Below are 17,322 nucleotides of genomic sequence, written 5' to 3'. Positions count from 1 at the left end.
CCAGGTGTTGATCAATGTAATACTCGATGTGCAAAAAAGGTTTTACAGTTCAGATCTACAAGCCGTGATATACTGGCTGTGTTGCACTAGTATAAGGCTGTGTTGTAAAGGTGTGATCTACTTCCTTCCTTCCTTTTTTTAATGTTACATAATGGCTATTGTGTGTCTACATTGACAAAACTGTAGCAAACTGAGTAAAGAAACAGCATATCATGGTTTCATATTTTTATTTCGAATATTTCATAAATAAATGATCAAATGCAATTACTCCATCATTTAGCAGCTTTCATACAAATATAGCATGTAGCAAAATAATGGTCGTTAGAGAGATTCACACATTACTGAACACATACCGAACCAAACTTTGTACAGATCGCCGCAAAACGTCAATACTTCTAATATAAACAACATACAAAGTTTGGTATTGATAAACCTCACACAGATCGCCGCAAAACGTCAATACTTCTAATATAAACAACATACAAAGTTTGGTTTTGATAAACCTCACACAGATCGCCGTAAAATGACAGTAATTCTAATATAAACAACATACAAAGTTTGGTAGTGATAAACCTCACACAGATCACCGTAACAGGACAGTAATTCTAATGTAAACAACATACAAAGTTTGGTGATGATTTGAAAAAGAAGACTTTTTGGTACAAATTGACAATGATCCACTATACATATAATGCAAAGCTGACTTAAGTTGCCCTCAAAATTGGGAGTTAAATACAACAAGTATTTGCAAGAATCAAATACGTGCAAATAGTGACACTGCGTCAATATGTAACAAAAAGTTTATATGTTACTATTCTTTTATGTGAATTCATACTTTTAGCACTAATATTCTTACAACTTTGACCGAAATTATTCTCATTTTGTAATCTTTACTTCCACTGGAAATGAAATACTGAAATAGTTTTCAATTCAGACATATAAATTGCCCTGAACAGTTCAAATCAACCATAGGCATTCATGGCAACTGTTTTGTTACCCCACATCAAAAGTCCTCCTACAAAGCTACACGAAACTGAACTGACACTGGCAGTAAAAAGCCTTAAAACAACTTCTTAGATATTTTAGCCTGATTCTAAAATATTCTCAGAAATACGGCATCATGTGTACAAGTTGCTTGCCAAGAAATAAAACCTGTCTTAAACACTACATACAAAGTGGATACCAGAAAAGAAGTATAGGTAACTTAGTATATTCAGTTATAACATTGGCAACCTGTTGTTCAGAATGTAAATTCAACTTTAGTTCAAGAGCGACTATTTTACTTTTCAGCAGTGATGTCTTCTGTTACAGTAATGACATACTGGTTTCCATCAAATTGATTATGTATTTTTGTTTGTAACCAATAGTGTAATTATTTTGCACTCCATATTTTCTATTTTCTAGCCATGCGTAGTTATAAGGCAGTTTCAACAAAATATAAACAACAGTACTTTAAGTAGTGGTTAGTTTCGCTGTCTTGTAAGAGCAATGAACAGTTTTGCTCTTATATATATAAAAAAAAAAATTAAGTAGATTTAAGGTCGCTTTAAGACTCACTTCTATTTATATTAAAACATCAGAACAGAAATATCTGGAATTAATCTTAGTGTAAACACATAAAAATCGCTAGAAATAAGTATGATAAAATACAGTTTAAAATTTATGTACAAATATAGGTTTTACAACATTCTGTTTGTATAGAAAAGTTTTAGCCAATGAAATACAAGCTATCAATTTTGGCCAATTGCAAGTTATGAAAATATGGTTTTGAAGAAAATAGCTAGCTGATACACCAAAGTACAGTATCAATGTCATTTCTTATAACTACTTCAGATGGTATAACAATTTTTAGACAACAAGTGACTCTTGCTTCTTAACTAGCACTTATTCTACTTATTCTTAATAAATAATAGATCTGATATCTTTCCCTATACTTGCTGTTAGTATCATTCAATAAACCGAAACATTGAGAAAATGATCTATATATAATTACATTTTCCATTTAAACTGGACAGTTTCAATACTTTTTACAACCTTTAGAGATTTTATAACAGGCATACATACCCATTATATATGAGGTATTCCAGTTTTATCCAATCAATACTGTTATGAACTCATAGAAACGAATTTTAAAAATTCCTTCTGTAACATTTTCAGACTGCAGTGAAATACCGATAAACATCATTTATATATTTAGATATGTCTAACACCAATTAAAATCTATAAATAGTTCAATTACTTTCAACAGGTGATTGTTTCAAGCTAAAGAATACAAGTAACAATAGAACAGACTCCATAAAAGTTAAATCTGTTTTGATTAAAGGAAGCCATTTAACAGCAAACAAAGATATTTTCTCATATTGTGTCATTTAACTTGAAGGAAAAAAGTAACATACAGTACTTTTAAGTAATACATTGAATTCTATAAAGCTTTCTTTAGATATGTTGTTTACATTTTGAAATCCATATCAAACATATTTATGAATATCAGCCCTAAATATTGAAAGTAATACTTGTTTAAGGTAACACAATTATATAATTAAAAAAGTAAAATTACTTTATTTTGTCCAGAAGCATAATGTAACAACCAGGAAACGGCCCCCTTCAGTGAACAAAATTTTGTTCATGAAACAATAAAAAATGGAAAATAAGTTATGATTGACTAGTCTCTATGACAACAAATATTAAGTACTCTTTCCAAAGCTCAAAAATGTGAAACTTTTAGATGAAATTCAATGATAAATTTGGTTTGAAACATGATAATATGAACTATGTATGCTGCACACACAATTATGATAAGGAAACAAACTTGTACTATTGATCATAACACACATAAAAATATGGCAATAAAGCAGCGCCTTTGTGTATGCCTGCACAAAATGTAAATGCTTAAAATGGGTAGCCATTCTAAGCCGCTGATGAATTTAGAATGATAGCACTAACACGTTATATTAATTTTATGTTACTGCATATCTAAATCAAATTTTTGTTCATTTGATATGTCCAATGCCATTTTTTAAGAATATCAAATTTTACATTGGTGGACACTTAAATTAAGCACCGTTCTTGGATTATGTTACAGTACTTACCCCACACCCACCCACCCACCCCACATTAACAAATACACACAAGTAACTGCTTGACAAAAGACATCACATTTTTGTTCTTAAATCAAAACATCACGGAAATCAATGTCTTGACCAATGGTCTAACTCGGGACCTCTCAATTAGTCTTGTGCTTAAGATGGTTGGTGCTGACAAATGAACACAAAAAAACCCACATAAATCGTATAAGTAATAAGTTTAACATCTAAATCAAATCTTTATTCCTAAACACTTGCATCAGCATAATAACCCCACACTTCACAGCCATAATATTTTCTGTATCCAACCCCACACTTCACAGCCATAATAATTTCTGTATCCCCTAGTTGGTAAAAATATATGTTATCTAAATGTAACACAACTCCTGGTGCTCTGGTTATTATAGTTAAAAACAGAAAATTACAATAATAATGTCGTAAGGTTTAGCTACTTGAAATACCAACAAACCAATGTGGTCAGCACTGATATAACAGTGTTTTTGTTAATACAAACATTATCTTTGTTAAAATGACTTCACATTGAAAAAAGGTCCACTCTGAATGATTATATCAGAACAAAAATTATTCTATTTTTGAGTGAATTTTAAAGCTCTGGTCAAAAAAGTTGTGTCATTTAAGTTTGATAAAAAGGGTTGCTTTGTACAAATGAAGCATCCAAACAGCTCTCTGGTCATAAAAATAGTAACATGTAACATATCTTTGTGAAAATGTATTTTATATTTGTGTCAATAGTGTTGTGTAAAAATGTTTCTAACATGAAAAAAAGACTTGCACTATACCACTGTTATACAAACATGTACAATAATTTACAAACATTATCTTAAAAGTTAAAACTATGTACATTTGATAGCCATGTACAATAAATGCTATTTACAATAGTCTTTATACAGTTTTTAAAAGCAAATGTATATATATATAAATGTGTGTAAAATCAAGGTTATTTTAAAATGCATGTTTTCAGTTTTCACTTATTCTGTTACACAAATATCTGTTGCACACATATGCTATTAATAGTTTAGTAATGACCTTTATAAGAAAAGGTCAAAATTCTAAATTAGTTCACTTCAAATTCACTTTTATTAGTAAGCCATGGTTACTGTTCCACCCAAAATACAGAAAAAAGCTTTGATAATGTTTCAACCTGTATTTGTAGAGAGACTGGTATGAAAGATACAAGTTCAATTAAGTACATTCTGCATCATTTTTGGGGGTGAACATAATTATAAAGATAAGCTAAAACTGTCCCTATCACTACTGTCTATAATGAACTATGTTCATAAATGAAATAAATACAATTTGATCAATTCCTGTAAAAAATCCTCCATTAAATGAGTCAAAGATCTATTATCTACATGTCACTGTTATTGATCATAATTTTCTCTTTACTATCACTGCACTGAAGCACTTCTTTACACATTTCTTTTCACATCTCTCTCTACACATCTCCCATGATGCTCTAGTGAGCTATATGTCATATATGCCATTTATAGATTTCACTTGAATATGTGTTTTTTGTAATGGCAAGCAATGTGGGTATACCAACCATCACTGAAACAAAATGAAGTTACTTCAATTGTCAATTTTTAAACTTCGTCTTTTCAGTTCCAGTAGAGCTGGCATATTAATTAGAGAGTTCTCTGTGTTGCCAGACTCTTTAAGACAATCCAAGATGGCTGCCACATTTTCTGGTGACATATGTCCAACAACGTTTGCAGCGTCTTCGGATAGTCAGCAAATAGGAACCTTGATCTGGTTCATCTTCTCATCTTTGGGATTATATCCCATATTTTTACGCTGTAAAAACATTTGGATTTCTCTGAAACTGGGTCGCTCGCTCTCTGCACGATTCCAACATTCCAACATCAGATCGAATATTTCCTTTGGGCAGTTAGTCGGCTGAGGCAAGTACAATTGTTTGTTATCATTCCGATAATAATGTCCCGCATTTTCGATCACTTGTTCGTCATTCATTGTATCGTATGGCTGATCCCGTGCAAAAGTCAGTATCTCCCATAACGTCACACCTAATGACCAAACATCACTCTTGGTTGTAAATTTACCCTGAAAATTCAATTATATGAAGTTAGTTGCTTGTTATGTACTGCATTAGACAAAATTAAAGCTTTTAATGACAGATTTTCATTAACCCTTAGCCTGCTAAATTTCTAAAATGGAATGGTCCATCATTCAATTTGGGCAATACCATTTATTATTCGAAGGGGTGTTTGTTGAAAATTTACTGACTGAATAGCGAACAGTGCAGACCATGATCAGCCTGCATAGATGTGCAGGCTGATCTTGGTCTGCACTGGTCGCAAAGGCAGAAATATTCGCCGCCAGCAGGCTAAAGGTTAAAATATTAGAATTGCTAAACAGACAGCTATCCAAGTCATGAATACAATAATAAAACTTGGACATTTTTGGTGTATGCTGTAAAGCTAAAGTGCTATTCTCAATAACTTTTGCCTCTAAAGACCACAAGGCAAAGTTTTCCTACAAACTTTTAAGACTCCTTTATTTTAACCCTTAGCATGCTCGACCAATTGGTTCTGCCTTTGTGACCAGTGTAGATCTTGATCACCCTGAACATCTGTGTAGTCTGATCAAAATCTGCACTGTTCGCTATTCAAGTCAGTATCTTTTTGATAAGCACCCCTTTTAACAGTTAATGGTACTGTATAAAAATTCAAAGATGGACAAGTTCATTATAGAAATTTAGCAGGGTAAGGGTTAAACAAAGACACAAGATCATGCTGTTTAATAATTACTTCTTTATTTGCAAATACTGCTGGATCATATTGCACGAAAATTGTCATAAATCTGACACACAGCGGCTTTCATCAACAGTGATCAACTTTTATCTGTCTCAACAACCAATTATAGCAGGTAGAAATGAGTAATTTCTGTTAAATGTCACAATCAATACAGTACAAGGTAATCATATTGTCTCTCATCACCCAGCAACAACAAATATATCAGCTTTGACTCACTAGTAAATACCTTTACAAATCTATTGTTATCTTGCACAAACCTATCATTAAAACAGTATGACGCAGACTTAAAATACAGTGCAACCTTTCTACAATGAAGACATGGAAGATTGAAATATGTTTTTTGTACAGCAGTTCTAGCTCCGCAGAGAGATAATTTACTATGAATTTCATCTTCTGGGAGAGTAAATATGTCTTTGTAGAGGTGCTCCCTTTTTAGAAATGTCAATGACAAGAGTTATTCTCCCATATTTAGTACACAGTGAAGCTCCACTCACTTGAGCATCAATGGCACAAGCACCGGGGTCATCTCCAATCGCCTACACAGTGATCTCCCCTAACAGTAAGTAGTGCTAGGGGAGGTAACCACTGCTGGGAGTTTGGGCTGACCTAAGCAATTCATGTGGTCCTCTTGTTTGAATCACTCGAAGCCCTGGATAACTCAGACATACTGCTGATGCAAATTCAAGATATACGTGTTTTACTGTAATTACTTGGGAAGACATGAAACTATTTTTACAAGTGACATCATAATTGTTCAGTTGCAACTTCAGAAGGCATATAGCTACCAAAACCTATTCCATTCCCTAATCCCACCCAAAAACAAACATACAGAAAACAAAAACAGATATATACACTTCATGTTTTGTGATATACAAAGCAGAAAACAAAGGGTGATTCTGACTGGATTACAATATTGAGTTGATTATTTTACATCATAAACTAACTAGCACTTGACAAAAATGTGACATATGTCATTAGTCTGAATATCCTACTCGAGAATAAATTAATTAACTATCAGAGTCATGAAGAATCCTCTAAAAAAACCAATCTGTCAAAATAACTCCTTTCGCAAAACTACTTCATTACAAGGGGTATTGCAGAAACAACAGGTTTTTGTATAATAAGACAACTTCGGAGAAACAATTTTTATTGATGCAAGGACAAACACCTGTGTGAAATCACAAACCTTCCACAAGCCAACCAATGAGAGAATTCTACACAAGTTGAAGGCTTTGAACCAGAAACAGTTGAGGTATGATGGGGGCATGTAATTCAAAAACATTTAGCCTGCTGGCGGCAAGTGATTCTGCCTTTGCATGGTCTACACTGATTGCTATTCAGTCAGTAAATTTTCAGTGAATACCCCTTCGAATAATAAATGGCATTGCCCAAATTGAATGATGGACAAGTCCATTTTAAAAGTTTAGCTGGCAACTTCCCTACAAAGGGAAATGTTTTCTTTCCAGTTAGTCAAAGTTTCTAGGACCTCTGCACAACAGCACAGAAGTATCATTCAATTTTGAACAACCCTGGTAAGATAGAATAACAAAGTTACCAGTAGAATAGATTCCCAGGCCATCCATCTTATGGGTAACACAGCCCGTCCCTCTATTCTGTAATAGTCTGCACTGTACAAGCTCCGACTCATACCAAAGTCAGAAATCTTGATGGTGAAATTGGTACCGACTAGACAGTTTCGTGTGGCCAGATCACGATGCACCATGTTCAGGGATTCCAGATATTTCATTCCTGATGCGACCTGCGATGCCATGTAGATCAGACAACCATAACTGTAAATGAATACAAACACATATATGAGCCGTGCCATGAGAAAACCAACATAGTGGGTTTGTGACCAGCATGGATCCAGACCAGCCTGCGCCTCCGCGCAGTCTGGTCAGGATCCAAGCTGTTTGCTTTTAAAGCCTACTGCAATCAGAGAAACCGTTAGCGAACAGCATGGATCCTGACCAGACTGCGCGGAGGCGCAGGCTGGTCTGGATCCATGCTGGTCGCAAAGCCACTATGCTGGTTTTCCCATGGCATGGTTCATATCATATAAGGTAGTCATAATACAATAATTCTTGGCTACCATCAAATATAAAAGATTAGAGAGGTGGTTTAGTGGTTAAAGCATTAGCTGTTCAACCTAGAGGTTGGAATTTTCCTGGTCACAATAACACTACAATCAATCTAGAATATATCTGCAAGCTGCTGAAAAAGAAATATTTATTGCAAGTCATTAAGATGAATAAAATTCCTATTTGTTTCAGACATGTATTTAAAATCTAAAATCCAGAAAACTGATTTTTACATTAAATAACCATTTTGGTCATAATCATGACATTTTTATCAATCAAATTAAATGATTTCACATTTAACAAAGCTTCTATAGAACTCTAGTGCCAAACATTAAAAAAAGAAAGAAAAGAAATGTCACTACTACGCCCTTGAATTGCAGATACCTTGATTGATGGTTAGAGTTAGAGTAAGGTCCCTTGCTTGTGACCTTGCAGGTACAGACCTCACTCTAGTGCATCACACATCTTATCTTTCTTCATATTTGTGTGAAGTTTCATTGGAATCCATTGAATTGTTAAAGAGATATAACTGAGACATGAAATGTATCAGATCAATGTACAAACTACCACACTGACAGTGTGATTATCATACCTTACTTTGGGGACAAAAAAGTCAGAATGAGGACACATGCCTATAGTTTAATGACACAGTGTGATTATCATACCTTACTTTGGGGACAAAAAAGTCAGAATGAGGACACACACCTATGGTTTTAATGACCACACATAATACCAAAGTTTATATATCAGGTGTTCTGGTAACATTTTAATTCCATAAATAATCTTTATATTTCAAAGAAATGAAAATTTAACCCATAAATTTTCTATTTTCTAGCATTAGGAGGCGAAATTCCCTTTATTACTTTTCATAAAACAACAGAAATGTGTCATAAAGTCTAATTTAACCACTAATAACACTGACGGCAGATTCTGAAAATGTCTCCATAACTTTTATTTACAGCGCCATATCCTTTTTTTTGCATCAATTATCACGTCTGGTCATTAAATCTCTTTGGAATTATTTCCATTAACAGGAATATTTCTGCTCAACTATTTATTATCATTTTCCACAAACTCTGCATCTCTAGATAAATCTATTTATGTCATATAGAAATTAAAGGAATTTGAATTCCCAGCCATTATTGGGACTTAATTATCATTAGAAAAACATGTTAACACAGGTGCAAGATTCTGTAATTCAAAATAATTTCTATGGCTTTTGATCCAATACATACAGACTTCATTGTTTAATTAGCAAATACAATTTGCAGAAATAATATCTGTATCACTTTTACAACTCAAAGCCTAACCATATGTATGTAAATTAGTCCAAAACTGTAGTTACTAGTCTAATGTATTTAACAAACAATCAGAGGGTTGAAAGCTGGAACCCCTGACTTTGGAAGGGGCCTAGTGATGTCTTAGTGCATCTAAATCTTAACCAAAAACATGCTGGTTTGAATCTTCATAAGAACTGAATAAGACCACAGTGCCCTTATCCAGCAGGCCAAGTTGGAACCCTGACGTGAACAGAATTTGCGCAGTCTCCTCTTTCCCAAACTTTGGCACAGGTACCAATTTGAAATCCAGGAAACAGTTCAGTTAAAACAAGCTTTCAGAACATTTTATACATTTGGCAAGAAACTGTATTGTTCTTTCTTCTTAAATCAATTTAACAGAAAAAAAATTGCATTCTAAAAACAGAAACATATTTGAGCCGCGCCATGAGAAAACCATCATAGTGGGTTTGCGACCAGCATGGATCCAGACCAGCCTGCGCATCTGCGCAGTCTGGTCAGGATCCATGCTGTTCGCTAACAGTTTCTCTTATTGTAATAGGCTTTGAAAGTGAACAGCATGGATCCTGACCAGACTGCGCGGATGCGCAGGCTGGTCTGGATCCATGCTGGTCACAAACCCACTATGTTGGTTTTCTCATGGCATGGCTCATTTGTCTTCACCTACCTTAATGTTTTAGCATTGGCAGCCTCTGCCATTGGAGACTCTGGGACGTGATCCAGCAAGAACTGGTTAAGGTCCCCATACTTCATGTACTCTACGATCATACAGAGTGGCTCCTCCTTAATACACACGCCCAATACCCGTACAATGTTCGGATCCTTAAGCTGAGACATTATCTTGATCTCTTTCTGGAAATCAGATCTGCAAATACATCACAAATATATAACAATTACAAACAATATTATATCACCTTGCTAAAATAAACTCATCTAATTAGTGAAAAGTGTAGCATGCACTGGTCTGCAAAAAAGCAACAACAAGGCCACTGCCAGAAGGTGTCTCGCACAAGGGTCATTGGACTCATGCTAGAGAGGTTTATACTCATTATATTTTTAACACTATTGCAAAAATTAAAAATTTAATAAGTGGAGGTGCACAACTTCACATTCTGATAAACTGATACCAAAAAACAAAAATATCTAAAAAATGCTAATTTCTTTAAGGTCAATGTCACTAGGGGTACAGGACTCACCACAGGGGTGTAAAATTAGTTTCTGAACCATCCTTCAAGGTTTCAAAGCAATATATGTAACAGTTTTTGAGGCATTGCATCTTTTGTGAATTTTCAAAGGTATCAAAAAAATCTAAAAACTGATAATTTCCTAAAAGTCAAGGTCACTAGGGGGCCAGAACTCACCATGGGGTTGTAAAATTAGTTTCTAAATCATCCTACCAGTTTTAAAAGAAATATATGTAACGGTTTTTGAGTTATTCCCAATTGTTGACGCAGTCGTGATCGCCGCCACCGGAATATGAATCGCTTAGTATCGCTTCCACTAAAAGGACGTGGGCATTTTATACTGACTGCCCCACTGTAGTATTTTAACGCCAATATCATACTTTCATATAAAATCAAGGGTATATAATATACCAAATATTAACATTAGTCTATAATTGTACAGTACAAGTAATAAATTCTGAACAGTCCTAAATATTAATGGTATATTATTTGAAGGTAGCACCACTATTAACACATGCACAGACGGCTTTTGACTTCCAAGCTGTAAACATAATAGGTCTACATAAAATATACAATCTACGATCTACCTGAGTCCTGCATAATTTTCTTATCAATACAAAGTAAGATTTTTTTTTTTAAATTTGATCTTTACCTAGATCTGTCATCAGCTTCTTTACGTAACATTTTCACGGCAACAAGCACAGGGCGATTAATGTTTGTCCTTATAACGTAGCCGTCTGGCAAATACTCAGCAATGCCCATTGCCTCACATAGATGTACCTGAAAAAAAAGTAAAGAAATATATAAATCTCTAATAATAGTACAATGAAGTATTACAAAATACTGGCAAAATATTCTGTGGTTTGGGCAAAAACAGCTCTTTTTGTGGGGTAGAGAATTTGTCTTTTGGTAGTGTCAGAGTTTAACGTCACACCATCACAAGCACATGCCATATGGCAACTTTCCAGATTTTGATGGTGGAGGAAGACCCAAGCTGCCCCTCCAGGATATTACTGCAGGCACAGGCAGGCACCCGGGTAGAACAACTGACCTATCCGTACGCCAGGTGGATAAGTTCCTCACAAAAAAGAATTCTACATCCCAAGTAAGGTTTCAAACCAAAAGCTGCGAGAGGCAAGTAATTTGGAGTCTGCGACCTTTCCCATTCAGCCATGGAGTGGAAGAGAATTTTGTAGACTTTACTGTACTAAAAACATTTAATTACATTTCCATAAAGTCCTGACATTCTGTTTAACAGTATCAAAGGGTTTAAACAGATAATTAAATGGAAAGTTGCCATTAGTTTTATTTTCATGGCACTCGATTTCGTGGACCCACACAACCAAGAATTCTATGAAAATTTATCCCTTATGAATATAGATGATGAGATCACATAATGGAAGTTGAACATTAGTCAAGGGCCATAACTCTTCCAATAAAGAAGAAATGTCATTTCAAATGACATCATACAGGCAATATCTGGTACAATAACATAGGAACTACATTCTTTAAATCTAGAGATAGAAATTCAAATGACAGTCCACAATATGATTAAGAGAACAGATGAATCTTTACCAAATGACCCTATCTCCAAATCTGGGTGCAAAAACCTTAGGCCAGAGAAAATAAATTTTTAGATTCCCATCTGAATTTTGGGAAAAACAGGTTGGATGGGCACTTTTTATTTTTTAATGACGTCAAAACTTAATAAAATCTAACAATTGATTTTCTATTGCCTTATAAAAATATTTTATAGCTTTCAACATGCACAAAAAAAAGAACACATGGAAGTCTGGAAACAGCATATTCCAAATAACAGGTAAAAACTAATCTACTATGATGTAATTTGGCAACAATAAACATTTACGAGTTAAACAAGGAATGTTTTGACTAACTTTTGACAATAACTCCAGGAAGTATACTGCAAAATGACATTGGATTCCAAGATTTATGCAAAAAATTGGCTTATACACACTCCATACAACCCTCGAAAACAAATTAAATAGCACATTTAGCAATGTGTGGATCCTAGTTGTAATGCGTTTATAGCCCTATTAAATGCTGAGCAGAGCAACAAACTGCAGGCACTGTAAGGTTGGAGGCAGTTAAACTAATCCGAATAGTTCCATAAACAAGAGGACCATGATGGTCCTGAATCGCTCACCTATCTCCACATGACCCAGTGTTCAACTGAGTATGACATCGTTATTTCTATTATTTGACATAGTGACCTAGTTTTTGAGCACATGTGACCTAGATATCATCAAGATAAAAAATTCTGACCAATTTTCATGAAGATCCATTGAAAAATATGGCCTCTAGAGAGGTCACAAGGTTCTTCTATTATTTGACCTAATGACCTAGTTTTTGAAGGCACGTGACCCACTTTTAAACTTGACCTAGATATCATCAAGGTGAACATTCTCACCAATTTTCATGAAGATCTCGTGAAAAATATGGCCTCTAGAGTGGTCACAAGGTTTTTCTATTTTTCGACCTACTGACCTAGTTTTTGACCGCACATGACCCAGTTATGAACCTGACCTAGATATCATCAAGCTGAACATTCTCACCAATTTTCATGAGAGATCCATTGATAAATATGGCCTCTAGAGAGGTCAACAAGGTTTTTTCTATTTTTAGACCTACTGACCTAGTTTTGACCCCACGTGACCCAGTTTCGAATCTGACCTAGATATCATCAAGATGAACATTCTGACCAATATTCATGAGATCTCATGAAAAATATGGCCTCTAGAGAGGTCACAAGGTTTTTCTATTTTTAGATCTACTGACCTAGTTTTTAACCCCACGTGACCCAGTTTCGAACTTGACCTAGATATATTCAAGGTAAACATTCTGACCAATTTTCATGAAGATCCATTGAAAAATATCGCCTCTAGAGAGGTCACAAGGTTTTCCTATTTTTAGACCTACTGACCTAGTTTTTGACAGCACATGACCCAGTTTCGAACTTGACCTAGATATCATCAAGGTGAACATTCTGACCAATTTTCATGAAGATCCATTGAGAAATATGGCCACTAGAGAGGTCACAAGGTTTTTCTATTTTTAGATCTACTGACCTAGTTTTTGATCCCACATGACCCAGTTCGAACTTGACCTAGATATCATCAAGGTGAACATTCTGACCAATAATTCATGAAGATCTCATGAAAATATGGCCTCTAGAGAGGTCACAAGGTTTTTCTATTTTTAGATCTACTGACCTAGTTTTTAACCCCACGTGACCCAGTTTCGAACTTGACCTAGATATCATCAAGATGAACATTCTGACCAATTTTCATGAAGATGCATTGAGAAATATAGGCCTCTAGAGAGGTCACAAGGTTTTTCTATTTTTAGACCTAATGACCTAGTTTTTGACCCTACGTGACCCAGTTTCGAACTTGACCTAGATATCATCAAGATAAACATTCTGACCAATATTCATGAAGATCTCATGAAAAATATGGCCTCTAGAGAGGTCACAAGGTTTTCCTATTTTTAGACCTACTGACCTAGTTTTTAACCCCACTGACCCAGTTTCGAACCTGACCTAGATATCATCAGATGAACATTCTGACCAATTTTCATGAAGATGCATTGAGAAATATGGCCTCTAGAGAGGTCACAAGGTTTTTCTATTTTTAGACCTAATGACCTAGTTTTTGACCTACGTGACCCAGTTTTCGACTTGACCTAGATATCATCAAGATAAACAATTCTGACCAATACTCATGAAGATCTCATGAAAAATATGGCCTCTAGAGAGGTCACAAGGTTTTTCTATTTTTAGACCTACTGACCTAGTTTTTGACCCCACGTGACCAGTTTCGAACTTGACCTAGATATCATCAAGGTGAACATTCTGACCAATTTTCATGAAGATCTTGTGAAATATATGGCCTCTAGAGAGTCACAAGGTTTTTCTATTTTTAGACCTACTGACCTAGTTTTTGATGGCACGTGACCCAGTTTCGAACTTGACCTAGATATCATCAAGATGAACATTCGACCAATTTTCATAAAGATCCATGAAAAATGTGACCTCTAGAGTGGTCACAAGCAAAAGTTTACGGACGCACGGACGCACGGACGCACGGACGCACGGACGGACGACGGACGACGGACACCGCGCGATCACAAAAGCTCACCTTGTCACTTTGTGACAGGTGAGCTAAAAAATATAAGAATGTTATCTGTCTTTCTCATTTATTGCTTCTATACACAAAGTTTTTAAGGTTACTGGAAAGCCTTTTGTAATCAAAAGATATTGCTGCACATTGCCATGTTCTTTTTATGAACCAACTCTGTCTGCAATCAATGCTGATAAGAAAAGGCACCACTAATATGAGATTTGGCAAAACAGAAGAATTTAAAAAGAAATCACATGCTAAATTCTGGTTTGTGGGATATACAGCTAGAATATTTATGAAATTCGAAGGCCTGGTAAATGCCAGTTTTAAAAAAATCAAATTTCCCCCTCCCCCATGATCTAGCTGTTGCAAAAATAGCAATATTATACTTAGAAAATACCACTTCCTCAAAGTTCTTTGCAATAAAATCATGTTTAATATTCTACTGCACCTCTAGCATTATCATATAAAATAATCTATATAGCCATTCTTTATTCAGCAATTCTCATTTCTTGTTTTTGCCTTCACATCACAAAGAAACTTTCAACAAAATGTCTAAACAATTACTTCTAATAATTACCCATATATTTTTGCACTTTAATTTCAATGCTGCAAGCTCAAGACAGCTGTGAGTGGAACTACAATAAGTTTTTTGTACTAGAACACCTTATCAATGTGCAACCTTTATTTACTTAGCATTTAGTACTGAGGAAGATAGGAAACAAGACAAAGTTTCAGGCTGTTACAGTGGAGAATTGGTAAGAAAATATTTTCACCCATAAGGAGGGATTTGATAGATTTGATGAAAAGTGTCACTATCGAAGGTTTTACTGTAATTATTTTGTGTTTCAGAGACATTTTACTGTAAAAGTGTCGCTAACAGATGCATAGAATACACAAGTCACACCGTATTTACCTCTCCAAACTGTCCTTCACCAAGAACTTCAACAAAACGTAGATTTTCTCTCGGAAACTCGACAACCGCCAAATCTATACTCAACAACAACTCCGCATTGGGTATCGAATAAACACTGCTACCAGTAGCACCCTGTAACGTAAAAAATTTACACTGAAGTGACATAATAAAATTAGAATAAAATTCAAATTGAAAATATCTTTTCTTACATTCCATTTTTTTACTGACTAGATTTAAAACTCCCACTGACATCTAATTCATATGTTCAAATTCAAGCTTTAAAGGAAAACAAAGACCCAAGATGGTGCTCCTGGCATAACAAGCACTGGAAGGCATTCTGGTTACACCCTTGACCTTCAACAAGCCAGCCTGATGACCTGCACACTTGAAAGAATCTGACTCAACAATGTTCGAACAAACTGTTGTCAAGGTAAAATTATTTGAAGTCACTTAGCTATAGGCTCAAAAAGTCTGCCAACTAAGAACTTGATTATTACATAAGAAGTGGGTGGGGTAAGTTTGGATACTGGTGCATTTTTCAAAACTATGAGGCAGGGATATTCTTTTTGAAATTACATATAGTATCATACATTTTATTCATAATTCAACTGAACAAACATTTTCCATACATAATTCAGGAGTTCACATAAAAATACCTTTTTCATCCAGCTAAACATGTACAAGTGATCTTACCTGTAGATTTGGAATGTTTAGACCCTGTGAATTAACAACATCGGCTGCGGCATACAGGGCATCATATGTAGGTGGTGGAAGATCCAACTGGTTCAAGGGCTGGACCCGTACCGGTGGCTGAGGAGGGTATATCGGGGGTAACGCCACTTTCAGGGCTGACTTCGTTACATCTGGTACAGCATAGTCTCTTGAATCTGCAGATGTATGAAAACATTATAATTTATCAAGTTTAATCTCTTTCCTAACAGATACTACTAAATTTCGTGTTATTAATTTACTGGAATAATTCATTCAAGACAATTTAAACTGATCATTAAGAAGCTGTGTAAATTGCCTATAGGCGGAAGTATCAATTAACAGATAATATCCCGTTAATTAGAAATTTATCGTAAACTATCAAAACATTAAATTTTTACATACACTTTCATTCAAATAATTAATCCACTAGCTAATAAACAGAAGACTAAAATCAACAGATATCAAATAAAAGATATTTAAAATATAATTCAATACTGCAAGTTTTTTTCACTTTTATGTTGCAAGTTTATATTTTGTAAACTGCTGCAAAAGTAAGGTAAAAGCATGAAAGCGGTAGAATTATTTACAAACATTTTGCATTATGCCTTTAAATCCCTCTACCTCAATCTTGATATAAAATTATGCTATCTTCAAATTTAATTCAGTTTCAGAAATCAGTTTCAGAATTCAGTTTAGTTCAGGAATCATGTCTTCATTCAAAGATGAAATGAATATTAAATAAAATCTTCTAAAACCACAGACATTTAACAAAGATAAGTTTCATCAATATATATAGAACTTTCTAAAAATAGAAACTTAATTTCAAACTTAATTTTTTCTAAAATGCATTTACTCAAAATTGAATGAAAATATTCTGATCCCCTACTGTATTTCATAATTTTCAAAAAAAAATCATAAATCAGACTACATTCATTATTCGAGATATCGAGTTTTCAGTAAGTGTACTGTGTAACTTTCTAAACAAATTTCTTTGCTTTAGATTATAAAGCTTTTATTTATATTGTTACTTACAACTGCATTTCGCACCTGCAAATTTAGTCTTAATTTTTCGGTTAATTATTCTTAAAGTCTTAGTTAATTATCTGTAAAGACTT

The 17,322-nt window shown here is 34.5% G+C and overlaps 1 protein-coding gene across 2 annotated transcripts in view; it reads right to left on the bottom strand.

Moving 5' to 3' along the window:
• Positions 1-210: 210 nt before the first annotated feature.
• The window catches only part of LOC123552042 (discoidin domain-containing receptor 2-like), a 120,558-nt gene continuing 103,446 nt past the window's right edge, over positions 211-17,322 (bottom strand). For both annotated transcript variants that reach the window (XM_053525084.1, XM_053525085.1), the window contains exons 9-14: positions 16,190-16,383; positions 15,497-15,628; positions 11,094-11,221; positions 9,925-10,122; positions 7,434-7,668; positions 211-5,165 (exon numbers count right to left, since the gene is read on the bottom strand). In XM_053525084.1, coding sequence (XP_053381059.1) covers positions 4,833-5,165; positions 7,434-7,668; positions 9,925-10,122; positions 11,094-11,221; positions 15,497-15,628; positions 16,190-16,383 — 1,220 coding nt within the window. In that variant the 3' untranslated portion in view covers positions 211-4,832. The remainder of the gene's footprint in view (positions 5,166-7,433; positions 7,669-9,924; positions 10,123-11,093; positions 11,222-15,496; positions 15,629-16,189; positions 16,384-17,322) is intronic.

This window comes from Mercenaria mercenaria, chromosome 15 (genome assembly GCF_021730395.1).
Source record: "Mercenaria mercenaria strain notata chromosome 15, MADL_Memer_1, whole genome shotgun sequence".
In the NCBI taxonomy this organism is placed as follows: Eukaryota; Metazoa; Mollusca; class Bivalvia; order Venerida; family Veneridae; genus Mercenaria; species Mercenaria mercenaria.
This window is presented reverse-complemented; position numbering and strand designations above follow the sequence as displayed.